A 15744-nucleotide genomic window follows, 5' to 3' on the forward strand; every position below is an offset into this window, starting at 1 on the left:
ACTTTTCTCTTGAAGCAGAAATCTAAGCTACTATTACAAATTCTTGCATTGTCACACACCACTTAGAACAGCTCTTTAAATTAATTTTGAATGTGAGTCAGTCTTGTTTAACAGTCCAGACTCTAAGTAGCTTTAATAAGCTAGAATGGAGAGCTGAAGTGGTTATTTTAAAACTTGTAATGTTTCAATATATCTTTGTGAAACATTGGAAATACTAATTTTAAATTAGGTTTTAAAATGTTTTCATCATATCCTAATTTGAACAATTTCACTGTGTTGTCATTTCAGTAAGTATCCACAAATAAAAAAAGTAAGCTGCATGATACAATAGTTAACTGCTGAATATATCAAACTTACATTTAATTCATATCAGTTTAGTTTTGCACAATTATGTTAGCTTAATCTAGTAGTCAGAAGAGAAAAGCTGAATGTTAAAGCTATAGTATTGGCTATCCTAAATGTTCAAAAATCACAAGTTAACCCCTCAAAATCATGAGGTTTTTTTAAATGTTATATTGTGTTTTTTGGTCTGTGTTTGATTTTTGAATTCTCCCCACTTGCCCCCAGTGCATGTGTGACAATAACTGTGGCCCACTCTCCCAAACTGACTGGGTAAAATGATTTTGCCCCTGCAGCAAGAATCACCCCATATCTGTTCATTCCCCTGCCCAGGAATTAATTCTGCCCTCCCCAATCCCCAAATCAGTTCTGTCGCCTTACCAGAGCTGCCTGTCACATTAATTCTGCTCATCCCCAATTCTGACTGCTCAAATTACCCCGTCAGTTCTGCCCTCACATCTGCCCCGCCGTCACATCAGTTCTGCACCTAGGGTGACCAGACAGCAAATGTGAAAAATCGGGAGAGGGATCAGGGGTAATAGGAACCTATATAAAAAAAAGACCCAAAATTTGGGACTGTCCCTATAAAATCGAGACATCTGGCCACCCTATCTGCACCACACCCCCTAAGCCTCAACTCTGCTCCTTCTGCAGCTACTGGCGTGGGGGTGGAGGCAGCTGCAGTAGGTTTCTTCTTCTCTCCTTTGCCAGGCCGGGTGTTGCAAGGAGAGAGAAAGTTGTTCCCAGGAGGGAAGGAGGGAGTGGAGTCATCCTAAGCGAATGGGATTTTTCTGTTCCTTCCTCCCCACTCTTGTGAGAATGGTTCCTGCGGGCACAGGGGAGAAAGCTCTGCCTGCTTCCTGTAGCAGCTCTAGCTGGCTGCTGTTCCCCAGGAAGTGAGCATGTGGGGAAGGCAGCCAGTCAGGGGGGGTTTCCCTCCAGGTAGTGCTGAAATTCATCAGAGGGTAGGAGCTTCTCATGTCATTGCGAGACTGGCTCCAACTCTGGCCAAACTCTTGTGACTTGTGGAGATATTGCAACTTGCAATTTGCAAGGATTGGTAACACTCTGTGATTAAATCAGAACCTTGTTTCTAACTAATTGCTAGTTACAAATTACGGAAGTATCATACTTAATCTCTCATGTGGGAGATGGGGAAGAAGCACTTTGCATTGCCATCAAGTGATTTCATCATGTAACTCTCAGAATGAGCTGTGTTCAGCCCTCCTTGTTCTAATAAAGAGTTGACATAATACTGGTTTGGGGTAGAGTTGGTGAAATGGACAATGTCTCATAAAGCCTTTTGTGAGGTATTTTTTGTTAACAAGCTTCTAAAGCAACAAAAGCAGCCACTGAGATTATGTCTATGCACAAGTCCTTTTGGTCCCTTTTGAAGCTTTAAAAGTTTTGTTTTTTCTTTTAAAAAGTCTCTAAGACAAATCATTCCCTGCACAAGTTAATGCTCCTGCATGAGAGACAGGAAGCTCCTTGAATTTGGCTTCAAAGCATTTCCACCTCATAGTTCAGTCAGAGACACAGAATTTGGCCCCTGGTCCACCTGCAGAGTTAGCGGAGGGTTCAGAACCCTAAAACTCACACTCTTGGGACCACCACAACTCCAAGTCCCTCTGCTCCTCTGAACCTCGTAACTGCTATAGCCGTTCCATGATACCTTGGTATCCTCAGTCCCCCCCTTGGGGATGGAGTTGCACATCGTGTTAAGAGAACCATTTTAAGTTAATACTCCTGGGGCAATATTAACTTAAGATGGCAGGAATGATACCACAGAGACCAGAACTCCTCTTACCTATGGAACATGATCCCCACCCCGGAGTACATCAAGGTTGAGGAAAAGGGGGTTTATGTGGCAGAACCAGCACTTCCTACCTCCCCCACACATTCTGTATCCACATGATTGGATTCACTGCTTTTTATTCCTTTCCACTCATAGAAGCAGAAGGAAGCATTTGGCTCAATTGGAGCACTGCCTTGTTATCCTTATTATCATTTATTACTTGTATTATCATAGCACTTAGCAGTCCCGGTCATGGGACAGGACCTCAGTTTGGATTTCCTTTCTCTCAGAAGACATCTCTCTGCCCACTTTTGAATTTTAAAAGCATTAGATATATATGCAAGTTACTACTCCTCTACTACTAAGTTTCCCCATCTGTAAAATGGGGATGATGATACTGACCTCCTTTGTAAAGCACTTTGACATCTACTGATTAAAAGTGCTATATAAGAGCTAGGAATTATTATTCTGAACTGTGACCAGCTACAGACAAAACAATATCGTGGGTGTTTTCACTCTGATATGTGATCATAGTTTAGTAAAATCATGCTAACCAGCTACCAGAGAAACAGTAATAGATATATCCCCAAATATGTTTTATTGGCTGCACAAAAATGACCCAAAATCTGCTGCTCTTTATTAATGTTTTCTCCTCCTATACATCTTTCCTTAGCAATTGGAACTGTGTCAGAGATTATATAAGCTCCACTTCCAGCTGCTGTTGCTTTTTCAGTCGTACTGTAAACTCATTGGACAGGTGCATGAAGTTAGTTCCATGCCAGAGGTATGTCATAAGCACAACCAAGCCTTCTACTAAAATAATCACTGTATCTTTGTATTTTTATTTCTAAATGATTTCACCAAAAATTAATTATTAACCTGAACTATGGGTCTCCAAACTAAATGTTTCTATAACACTCCTTTGTCTGAATTAAAATGTGTTTGGGAATTCTGCACTGTATGTAAAAGACAATACAGTGATTCAAAGTTTGAGTTCTTTTATGCAGTCAGTCTTCAATGGTGATTTCAGTAATTTGCATGGTAATGAGTGAGAATACTAAATTAGGCCCAGTCCTGCAAAAATTTACCCAAATGCTTAATTTAACATGTTGGGATTACTCATACACCTCTACCCCTATATAACACAACCCGATATAACACGAATTCGGATATAATGCGGTAAAGCAGTGCTCCAGGGGGGTGGGGCTGCACACTCTGGTGGATCAAAGCAAGTTGAATATAACGTGGTTTCATCTATAACACGGTAAGATTTTTTGTCTCCGAGGACAGTGTTATATCGGGGTAGAGGTGCACTATGTAAAATAAAGTAAGTGCATAAGTCTTTACAGGATCAAAGACAATTTTCAGGGACCTTGCTTCCATTGTCTGGAAATGATTCTTATTCTAGGGCATGACGTTAGTTGGACTTTGTGGCCAGATCTACACTAGGAGCACTTTTCCACTATAACTGTACCAGCAAAGTGCTCCTAGTGGATGCAGTTTATACTGGCGATACTGGACTTTTGCTTATTCCAGACCCCCGAATGAAATAAAAAGCTTCTAGTGTAGATATAATTATACCAGCAAAAGCACATTTTTTCTGGTGTAACTGAGTCTACACTGCAGCTTTCCCAGAGCAGCTGTCTCAGTCAGGGATCACACCTCTTCACACCCCTGACTGACAGAGCTATGCTGGCAGAAGTCTGTAGTATAGCTTGACCTTAAGCTTGCCTTGTAAGTGTTCATGCTGTACCTCTTCTGTGGATTCACAAAGGTCTCCAGTCTCTACTGCTGTCGATCTGACTCCATCCAAGAGTACGAATTTCACTTAAAAGAAAAAATATTAAAATTATAATGTACGAAGAACTATATCATCATAGTCATTTAATTTTAATGTGATTCATAAAGATTGTATTGCTTGTTTTAGAAAATGTTTCCTAAAATTTCTCACTAGATCTTTGAGATATAGTAGTTCTAAAACCATGACACACAAATGGTCTATTTTGAGCTTGATAGCTGGCCATTTCTCTTCAGATATTTCTACACAGATTACTTTTTTAAAATGCTTCACATCAGCAGGTTTTGGAGGCAAATATATTCTCATAAATATTCCAAAACACACAATATATTAAGAAACGGTATTTTTCTTGTAACCACTGTATATTCTGTGGTCATCACTTAAGAGCAGATAATAAAATAAATTACACCATATGTTTTTCTCCTTGTAAAAATGTGTTATTTGTGTTATATGTATTAACTAGCGCTTTTAATATGATTGTGTTCTTAGAACAAGAAGTTTCAAATTGTAAAGTGTATACAGCAAGTAGCTCACAGATTCTGTAGTAACTGGGGATTGTTTAATTTATATAGTTATTGGTTTAATTCAAGTGTGATTGTGGTGTGGACACTACACTCAATCTGAATATTACCATATCTTTATCTTGAGAAGCTGCTGTAAAGTATATTTTGTAATATTGCTAGGCTATTCTCTTTGACGGTAATGGATCATATTGCAGAAGACAGTTATTAGGACTCTAATACTATGAATGGTAAATTTAATTTTTTAAGATCTTAGTAATTTTTTTAGTAGAGGGTTGATTTTGTAAACATATTTTAGCGCAATACCTGAGGTTAATGAGTGAATCAATGGGATCATTTGTTACAATGGATGCAACCTACAGAATGGAAAAAAACAATTGGAGGAATAGTTTTAATCATGAAAATAGTGTGTTTTGCTGGATACATTAATTATTATTTAAAAGAAATAGCCACGGTCAGTTGCTGTCACAGTCGATAGAACATGTTTATCACATATTGTCATATTCTGTTACATCCTTAGAAACCAAATTAAGGCATTGTGAATTGTCTGTCTTTTGCCACGTTAAATTTTCTGTCCAGTAAAAGGGTTACACAATTACTATCTCCTTACTGAACATTTCATGGGGCTGATCCTGTTAGATATGCTATATTTTGAAAGCTCGATATGTTCTGATATGTTAAAAGCCAAATGCAAAGCAGAGGATTGAATACAGAATAAAAATAAGATATTTTCAGTTTGTGTACAGTAGATGCATATACTGTACACACCGATGAGAAAACTTTTGCCATTGAGATGGAGAAGTGTTGTTTTTTGTATTAAAAGGATGTTTGTTCACAAGCAACAAATAATTCTAATATGATGATAGAGCTGATCTGAAATATATTGCTGCTGCTTGATACAAAAGGAAAATATAAATATGTTTATCAATTCTTGTCTTTGAACAGCTCCTAAATATGTCAAGAGAACTGAGTGAATTAAAGAAAAATCTTAAAGATGCTACTGCTGCTATTGCAGCTGATCCTCTGAATATGGAAGCTGCCTTATCTGAGCCCACATTCAGTTCTACAGAAGCAGCCATTCAATCCATGTTGCAGTGTTTAAAAAGCAATGAACTTGGTAAAGCTTTACTACAAATAAGAGAATGCAGGCAAGTTTTCCCACATGATTTATACTAAACCGTCACATTATTAAAAATGCATGTTTTTATCAGTTTCCTAAGTGGATTGTTTCTCCAGCAAGAACATTTAAGTGATACCTTGAGTAACTTTTGGGATGTTAATACTAGATCAAACAAAACTCATTATCCTAATTTCTTTAATTATAGTATAGATCAAAAGTACTGCAGTGAAATTGATTTTGAAAATTAATTCACTTGTAGGACCAGATCCTCAGCAGGTGTAAAACATTAGTTTACACCAGCTAAGGATCCAGCCCATTGTCTTTTCCATTTCTTTGTATGAGTTTTCATTTTCTGGTTTTATATGATGGGGCTTGCATTTCATATGGTTTGTGAATTCAGTGTCTAATATTCTGGGTCTGATTAACAAGTAAGTGTTGTGAAATTATTTAGTTCCAGTATAATTCTAGATAGGTAGAAAATACAATTGATGTATATATCTGTGTCAGATATCATCCCACCAAACAAGTAATAACATAAATATGCTTTCCATTTTGGTTGCACTGCAGGAGTTTGTGGCCAAATGACATCTTTGGAAGCAATTCTGATGATGAGGTCCAGACACTACTGAATATTTACTTCCGGCATCAAACACTGGGCCAGACTGGCACTTATGCACTAGTGGGCTCCAACCAGAGCCTGACTGAAATCTGTACCAAACTAATGGAGCTGAATATAGAGATTCGCGACATGATTCGCAGAGCTCAGAGTTACCGGGTCATCAATACTTTTCTTCCAGACTCCAGTGTTTCCGGCACAAGTCTCTGACAGGAGTCTTGTGTCCCCTTTCTCTTTCAAGCTGGGAGTGCTGCCCTGCTGGAGTGAGGTGGTTCAGTGTCTTCTCAGCCTTAGAAAAGTTTGGTCAAGCTGTACTAACTCTTGTTACATTTAGGACTTCTTCTAAAAAGAGATGGGCAGAACTTCAAATGTGTAGCAATACTGTAAGGACAAAGGAAGCATAGACTATCCAGGACAGAATCCTTTGTTCTGTGTTGCACAAAAATTGGTTAGCATTTCACTGAGCAACTGCAACTCACTACTGAAGAAGTGACTTCCATTGCATACCAAAGCCTACTACACTGAACAGTACTTCCTTTGTAGAAAATTATTTTAGATTGGCAAAAGTGCAATGTTTCCTTCACTATAGAATATTTTTTCGTATAAAAGTGAACATTTTTTCTCTTTTTTGTGTTGTTTGGTTGAGCGAAAGCTGGGCAAAATGAAGCTGGCCACAGAACATTGCAAAATTGGTCGAAAGCTGAGAGCCTGTGTATATGAAACAAATTGTAAATGGACTACAATTCACTGTACACTGTAATTTGAATATGATTACTGTATCTTAAAACAATGAGCTGCTATGAAGTACATTTCCTAATGTTGCTAGGCTACTGTTTCTGAAGGTACTGGATCATATTGCAGAGGTCTGTTCTTAGGCCCTGAATGCCATGAATGGTCTAGGTAGATTTTCCCTTTTTTTCTTTCTTCTTTTCGTTAAGGACTTTGGCTGCTTTTTACTAGAAGGTTGCTTTTATTAATATATTTATACTATTAAAGGATGGTTGATCTGATTTACCTTACCATTTTGTAGGAAAAAGTCACAACACATATTCAAAAATCTTTTGAACTCTCACGCATGCATATTTTTATTTAATATAAATTTGGACTATAAAATTTAAAATATTAATGTGAAATGCAAGTTCTCACTTTATGTTCTTAAAAAGATGTCTTATTTAATTTGTTATATATATATAACATAATATATAATATATATAACATATATAATATAAGTCATTCTTGTATGTTTTTGTTTCCTTACATTTAACTGCTGTTAAATGTGTGCATGTAAATCTGTTGCACATCTGAGACACACTTATTCAGACATTATATAACTTATTCAGGCTGTAAATACACTTAGGTTTTTGTGAAGTAACTTTGGTTGATATTTTGATCAGTACATTCATTTAACTAAAATATAAAAGTCATGTATCACAACTGCGTATGTGCTGATTGGGTTGCTGAAGATCTTATTCTTGACTGAGGCTACAATACTGACTCAAGCTATTAATAACATGCAGACACTGAAATGTTCATAATTATTTCCTTCTGAAAAGTCTAAGCCCATTATACAGAAAGAAAATGTAAGATATCTGTTTTCTATTCCTTTGCAATAACATGTACAGGGGAAGAGCAAATTGACTGTAGATTTGAAACAAACAAGTTTCTAAAATCTCATGATTTAAAGTTCAGTTCTGAGAAGTGACTATGACTGTAGCACTGTGGCCTTCCAGCTTTGTGTCTGAAAGATTTCCAGTTCAGCAGTTCTTAGTTTACAGGTACTAACATCTTCTAACTGGCAGCGCTGCCAGTTCAATCTGGCATCTGAGTCAAGTAGCATTTCTTCCTTTGAACACACAATGACTTGCCACGCTTCTCTTATTCCTTGCTTGCACAGCTATAGCTGATTGGTCCTGTAATTGGAACTTGGTAAACAACTGTGCGCTACACAAAAAGGCATACAATCCATCTCTCAGCTCTGTGTTGACCCTGCAGGGTTACAAGTACTAAAATGACTGGACCACAACTAAAGGTGGGGCAGAATTTGTGTGGGCTTACCCAAAGAAGGACAGCTCTGCTTTGTGGTTGGGGGGAGGGAGAGGAGGAAGGTCAGAAACTGCTGCAAAAGGTGGTCAGTTGTCAACTTTACAGCATGACTCAACCTTGGGAATATGCATAAAGGTACAAAACCTGGGTGAGGCAAGTCTCTATGTGAAAGCAGCAAGGAAGTCAGCAGAACAGGAACAGGCTGGGGCTCTAAGGCTTGCTGCAGGACCATGTGGCAGCAACATGGCCCCAAGAAAGCATGGCTCCAGAAAAGCAGCAAACAGCATTGGAAACAGCATGGTTCCAAGGGCATAGAGAAGGGTACGTTCAGGAAAACGGGGTGTTACTCTCCTCCCCCGGCCCCAGAGACAAGGAAGGGCAGGCACAGGCAAAGGGGACAGTGAAAAGAAAGGGAACTAGTGTCCCCTGCCCCAGGTACTTCCACCCATAGGCAGGATGGAAGCTGCAACCAGGGAGGGTGAAATTTGCAAGGAGGTGAAGCAATCTGCCTTTGCCAAGCTAGGAATTCAGTGTGCATTGGGGAGGGGGGGGGGAAGCAGTCAGCATGGTGGATGACTCACCACCTAGGAAGGAGGAGTTATAAACATCAGCATGGGTTTGGCCCCTCCTCTCATTTCACTTGGAGCAAGTGGGTGTCTCCTGGGAGGGGGAGGGAGCAAGGGATAATTAATATGGGGGGGGGGCGGGGGAGGGACAGAAGAAGGCAAGGACAATTTATCTGTTTCATAGCTGTGTGCTGCTTGCTGCTCATGTGCCTATACCTTTGCTGGAAAGGGGACAGGCACAGGCAGGGCAGCCCAAAGGGAGCCCAGGGACTGGAAGGAAACCCAGACAGACAGTACTGCAGCAGGGGCAAGGGGGCTTACAAGTATGAGGACTGCTACTGCTCAGAATGGTGTGTTTAATAACCCAAGACATAACCCAGGGCAGCCTCATGGACTAAGGGAGGCAAATGATCATAGGAAAGTGTCCATGCACTCAGGTGAGTGGGCTGTGTGCATCAATGGGGTGGTTTGCTAAGATGTGCAGCAAATGGTCAGTGATGATGTTTCTGAGGTTTTCTCCACAGCATTACAATGCTTCAAAGGGTGCATGGTCACCTAAAAAAACAGGATGTTTTCTTCCACCTAACACGAGGGATGGTGGTAATGCTGATCCTGGGGGTGAGTGTAATCTTATCCACACAGAGGCTGGGGAAATGGGTGGCAGAGGTGATATCTGGCCTTTCAGCCTGGCAAAGGATGGCAGTTGCAGGGGCCACAGCCAGGTGCAGGGACCGTGCTTAACCAGTCACTCACTGAGTTCACCTAAGGGGAACAGGAGTCAGCTGACTGGGGTATTAAATACTCTGGGCCAGGCGTGGAAGGTTGAGAAGCCTGGGCAGACCCACCTAGAGGTTGCACCTTCGGGGGATGGGAGGGGGACTAATGGTATTACACAGCTGCTGAAAGCTAATTTGCATTTACAACAGCAGCTTCAGGCAGCTAGATGTGAGGGGTCTGTACAGGGTGACAGGGTAGGCCCAGCATGGGCTCAAGTTTCAGCAGCAGGACAAGGAAGTGGCACATGGCAACTCATCAGCCATCAGGACATGTAACTGCAGGGAACAGGGTAAACGCTCCCAGGGGGCCTACAGGGGAGCAGGACTCTGCAGTATTGTTATGCTGGGGTAACTTACCCGATAGGAGTTCATCTACTCAGTGCAACTAAATATAGAATCCTCACGGGCAATTTGTGCATGTAATATCCCTATGGCACAGGAAGGTGTTCACAGACAGTAAACATGGACAAGGCAAGCAAAACAGCAAACTGCCCAAGATGCCACAGGTGCCTAGAACATGAAAAAATGAGGAGGCTGCCGTCCTCATCTAGGCGGGTGTTATGGTACAGGCCTACTCAGACAGCAACCCAGCCTTTAATTATACAAATATAATTAGGTGGGCACCTAATATGTTTGGGGGCATGTCATAAGCAGTTTCCATTAATGGCAGCAACACAAACTGGAATAAGGTGGCATCACACACTGTGGTTCAAGGGCATAACACCAAGGGTGCCAGGGGGTTGTTCATACCGCAACAAGCCTGAAAAGGGCCCGAGCCCATAATAGTATTTCCTGGGCATTTAATAATGGTGGTTGTTTAAGATGCCTGCTGCCAGCAATTTTATTTTGACAAGACTATGCCCATGGTATCCTGTGCAGCTTTTCAGAAATTTAGTACAGTGTTGCAGTCAGCGGGACTAATCGTAGATTATTAGAGTTGGAAGGGACCTCAAGAGATCATCTAGTCCAACCCCTTGCTCAAAGTAGGACCATTCCCCAAATGGCCCCCTCAAGGATTGAATTCACAACCCTGGGTTTAGCAGGCCAATGCTCAAACCACTGAGCTATCCCTTCTCCCAAGGATAGTAGTGCATTAATTGCACAATTTTTGTTCACAGAGCGAGGTGGGTCAAATGAGTGTTTTCACCTGTTGGACACATTTCAGGCCCTGGCTAAATAGTTGGGGAAATACCTAGCGAAGGACAAAACAGAAAGCTCTTTTCGAGACATTAACCTACCTGGGCTTTGAGCTGAACTTTGCTTGCAGGGTTGTTGCCCCGGGGCTGGCTTTTGGTGCATAGCCAGACACACAATTACATATGAGTCACTGTACAGATATAGTAAGACTTGTGGGTGTGGAAAAGTTTTCTAAATAAATTTAAGGGGTATCATTGTGGAGGTACAAATGGTTATTAATTTGGGTCTATTATATGAGTGTGCTGTTGTTGCGACAACATGGCAGGGGTACAGGTTATCAATAGCCAAACTTTCAGATCGCACAGGATTAGAAAGTTGGTAAAGGTATTTGTTCTCCAATGCTTAACCTTCTACATTTGTTTTTTCTTCCAAGCCTGTGCCGGGCATGGATAATGGCATAGCAAACACCTTGTCTCATTTCCAGTTTGCCGTGGGCTCTCTGGAACCTCGGAATGTCATGTGGTTGGTGAGATGCAGATTTTTTTGGCTCCAAACTTTATTTTGTTTTCTTTTAAGGAGTCTTGTCAATGCAAGAATCCAGAGAATGGGTCGCCTATGCGGCCCTCCGTTAAGGGCGGTTGCTGCAGTACCAGGTCAAGGACAATGCAGCTGCTGGTGCCCCTTGACGATCACACATGGGACAGTGAGTTCTTTCTCCCCAGTAGGGCTGCTAACCAAGAGGCCATTTGCAGATGTCTGGGAACCCGGCAAGGTTGTGGGGAGGCAGCCAAGCAAATGCTGGCACCTGCTTGCGGTGGATGTTCAGTGCAGGTACTCCATAGGGAGGGCAGGCAGTGACCTGATAAATGTCCTGGTAAAGAGCTTAAAAGGAGGTACTGGATAAAGAAAAAGAACGGGGGAGAGGGTTCAGGGACTCCATGACTGGTACAGCAGGGCGCCAACACCCCTCCCCCACTCATTCTCATAGCCCTTCTTAAGCCTCTTGCGAGGCTGGTGGATTGTAAAGTCCAAGCCACAGGTCAGCTGGGGGACCTAAATAGAAACAAAGTGGGCTGGTAGAAGCCCTGGAGAATTGATGTGAATAAGCATGGGTTAAACAAAGAGTAGCTGGTGGAAGCCCTGGAGAATTGATGTGAATAAGGATGGATTTGCCAGCACTGTACACTTTATCTGCTAGGTAGTCCCAGACATCTATATAATAAAGTTGGGCCTGATTAAAACCCATAACAAGTCTCCTGTCCTCCTTGCGGTGTACCCAGGCAAAAAACTCCACTTCTAGTTGTATGACTGAATAGACACAGGGAAAAAGTCTGTTCAGGAAGAAATGCTGTTATACATCATAATTTTTTTCAAAGTACAAACATTTTAAAGGTAATGGAAAACAAGATATCAAATCTCAACTATATATTTCATTTCTAAGTACTGTTTTGAGTGACTTTCATTAGTGAAGTACTCTAAGAACTTTGTGTTGATGCTCATTAACAGCACCTGTTTCATTATATTTCAGCCCACAATTTTATAGCCATCTGGGATTTTTGTGATTAAATAGGGATCTCAGTTTGCATCTATGTGAATGTGGATGCAGGTTTTGAGGCTGGTCACAAGGACCTTGTTTTCCTGAGTGAACTTATATTCTACAGTAAAAGGAACTTGGTTTTAGCCATTAGAACCCTTAGAAGAAATAGACAGTTGGAAGTGGAGCAGTAGAAAATTTAATTAATCATATTCTCCCTTGTCTGCCCATTTACTCTTAAAATTACCAGTCCCCTCTGAATAATAAATGTTAGAATTTTCCCTTCAAATCCCCACTGCCAGCTGACTATACTGTGTGACTGAATGCAGTTCCCACAATGGAACACCTACTCTTGCTACTGTTTCAAATTAAATCTCCTTGAAGGAGCATCTATTGAACAGTGCACTTTTTCTAAACTGCAAAAATAGTTTGGGGGAGAAGTAGGTACGATCATACAGGAAAACTTTATTATTCTGTAAAGAAAACGTGGTACCACTGGATAAAATTTAGTCAAGTTAATGGCCATGGTGATGATAGCCAAACTGCATATCTGTTTAATGAACCTTCCTGAAAGGCTAAAATTAGAAATGACAATCCTATCCTCTCTCCCCCCCCCCTTTCCTTCTTGAGTTTGGGAAATAACTCAGCAACAATGGAGTTAAACTTGTCAATGCTATAACTATTACACACAGATCCTCTGGCAGAGCAAGAATTTAATACATGACATTAAGATCCTGGACTCTACAGGACCTCACTCTAATCACTTCTGCCCTTGATCTTAACTGTTGTGACTAGGTCAATGTGCAGACACATTGGAACCCAGCCCCCTACCTGAGTGGTGCCTGCAGCATGGGACCTGTCTTAGTCAGAAATGCTCTTTGCGAAGACTCTAGTTTTGCAATATCCTTATTTTTGTCACATCACTAAGGAAAGAGGAGTTCTAGACTTCCCAGCACAACTGAGTTTTTCTACCGGTGCCACAGCAATTACCAGAGCCACACTAAACAGAATCAAGCACCACAACTACTCTGAAGGCAAACTGAAGCTTTTGGTATAGGAATTTAGAGTGGGATTCCAGCCAATGTTAAGAACTGCCTTCTGTCAAGTTATTAGTGACTTCTTCAGTTATGAACTGAGGTAAGTTACTTGGACATGTGCTCCTTGCACTCATGGCCTGGATACGTAGCTTGAAGTCACTCAACTGCAATAATGAACTTCTTTCACTTATGGTATATTCATACTCCCTTTTAGTTGGCAAGGTATTACCTATTCCTTATATAGCTTAAGTCTTTTATGTGTAGTCTGTACAAAAGTATGCATTCAAGACTGATGTAGGAGTTTTAATTTAACAGACAGTAATTAGTGCTTCTGTATAGTAATTCTGAGGTTTTGTGAAGTGGATTGAAGATTGTTTACCAACATGCTCTAACTGTTGAGATTTGTGCTTTGATCATATCCACCATTATTTTGGGTACAAGTTGTTTTGTCTCCCCACTCAGAAAGTTTTAGTATTTTTGTTAATTGTCAGATGCAATTTTTCCCTTTCAGTATGTTGTGCTCTGTTCAAAACCATCTTGAACCCTTAGTAACTCAGTTTAGGAACAGGACTCAGAAAGAACTGAGAAGATTCCAACAGCCAGCCTAAGGTACAGACCATTGATTCATTCTCTAGAACAGCAGTTCTCAGACTGCTGCATTTTAATGCAGTCACCAGGGCTGGCTTAGACTTGCTGGGGCCTGGGAACAAAACTGAAACCCGAACCCCACCGCCCGAGGCAGAAGCCCAAGCCTGAGGGCTTCAGTCCTGGGCAGTGGGGCTCAGGTTACAGGCCCCCTGCCTGGGGTTGAAGCCCTTGTGGCTTTGGCCCCCCTGCCCAGGGCAGAGGGGCTTGGGCAGACTCAGGCTTCAGTCCCCCCTTTTGGGGTTGTGTAGTAGTTTGTTGTCAGAAGGGGGTCACGATGCAATGAAGTTTGAGAACCCCTGCTCTGGAAGATCTCCTGCTCCTCAGTAGTTGACGCCAGGGTTAGTCATGCAGTCATCCTAGACTTTATACTGTGAATCAAGAGGCCTTTTGATTCCTCTGGTCTTCCTGTTGCAATAGTTTTAGTATAGCATGGACTCCCATCCCAGGCAGACTTTTTTTAAAGCTAGTAGGCTTTTACCCTCCTTCAGATATCTCCAACGTAGGTCAGAAAGATGTTCATCTTCAGAATGATGATGAATCCCTCCCATGCTAAGGCAGGATTAAGTTTTTAAAAAAAAAGTAAATCAAATGCAGAGTTTTATTCAACTTTATTTACAATGTATACTGTAAAGTTACGAAGCATCTTGCAATTCATAAAAAGATCTTTAATCCAGTATCCAATGCCAGGTCAAAAGCCTAAAGTCAAAGCCAAGTAACAAAGACTGACAAAGTGCTAAATACAAAAGGGTACAAATTAAGACAGGCCACAAATCAAACAATGTACTTAAAGCTGTAAGTGTTGTCACAGAATAATCTCTTGCCTTTGCAGTGACCACACAGCTCTTGGCGGTGGAGTCTCTTGAGGTCAATGTGTCTTCTGGGGCAGGAGCAACGAGTCTTTGAGTAAGTCTTAGGAGAGAAGACATTCCATTATTAGCAGACAGAGGAGGGCAGGTGGACCTGTTTAAAATAGAAGTAGCAACTGCATCAGAAGAGGTACAAGTGGCCACTTCTATATTACTAGTATTTGTTCCCTTTTGTGTAAACAAGTCAGTGTGATACTCATGTTTTCGTACTTGACATTACTTCAGTCCAAATTTGTGTGCACATTTGTTGTTTCTCAGAAGCAGAGTTTGACTATGGAACCTAGCTATGACCTAGCAACAGATCATAATGATTTAGACCCAGGCATTGCGGACACTTGCATGTGACGCTAAAGACCTGCAAAAGTAGTCAAATTATTTCAACCTATTAAGTATGCATTTGGATGAGTGTTTGCAGGAATTAGGGTCTTCATTTGTGCAGTTACCAAGCTAGTAGTCATACCTGAACCATGAGGGTGCTTGGATTAGAGCAGAAAAAGTGACTAACTTTGACCTTGTAATTAATTTTAACTTTTCCTGAATTTGCTACAGATCTTAGTGTCTTTCACCATTCATATAATTTACCTGGCACTAGATTGCTTCCACTCAATAAGGATTGAAGTCCTTTTGGCATTTGTGACAGATTTGTTTAAAGTAAACCTAAGAAACGTAAATGCTTAGTTACCACCGTGGCACATTCAGAAATATTTCCAAGACAGATCCTAAATTTGTATCATGACAGATTATTCTTATTAGAGGAAAAGTTCATCCACTCTACAAACTAGAATATGGATAATAAGGATTTCAGTACATTGTTAGCTACCTTGTTACTTCCAGAAATGCAACACATACGCGCTCTCCCATCTGGTTTTGCAGTGTTTACAATGAAAATAGCCATACTTCTATTCCAAGAACTGTAACAGGGAAAGTTTAGTAATAACCTGCTAGAAT

General features: G+C 40.9%; 1 protein-coding gene across 8 annotated transcripts in view; it reads left to right on the forward strand.

The window, feature by feature from the left end:
- The window catches only part of FRY (FRY microtubule binding protein), a 388433-nt gene extending 380632 nt beyond the window's left edge, over positions 1–7801 (forward strand). For 7 of the 8 annotated variants that reach the window (XM_030563058.1, XM_030563048.1, XM_030563011.1 and 4 more), the window contains 3 exons: positions 2808–2918; positions 5399–5601; positions 6141–7800. In XM_030563058.1, the coding sequence (XP_030418918.1) occupies positions 2808–2918; positions 5399–5601; positions 6141–6399 (573 nt within the window). In that variant the 3' untranslated portion in view covers positions 6400–7800. Of the gene's footprint in view, positions 1–2807; positions 2919–5398; positions 5602–6140 lie in introns of all 8 variants that reach the window. The other variant, XM_030563065.1, reaches the window with a different exon arrangement.
- Positions 7802–15744: the final 7943 nt, after the last annotated feature.

This window comes from Gopherus evgoodei, chromosome 1, assembly GCF_007399415.2.
Source record: "Gopherus evgoodei ecotype Sinaloan lineage chromosome 1, rGopEvg1_v1.p, whole genome shotgun sequence".
NCBI lineage: Eukaryota > Metazoa > Chordata > Testudines > Testudinidae > Gopherus > Gopherus evgoodei.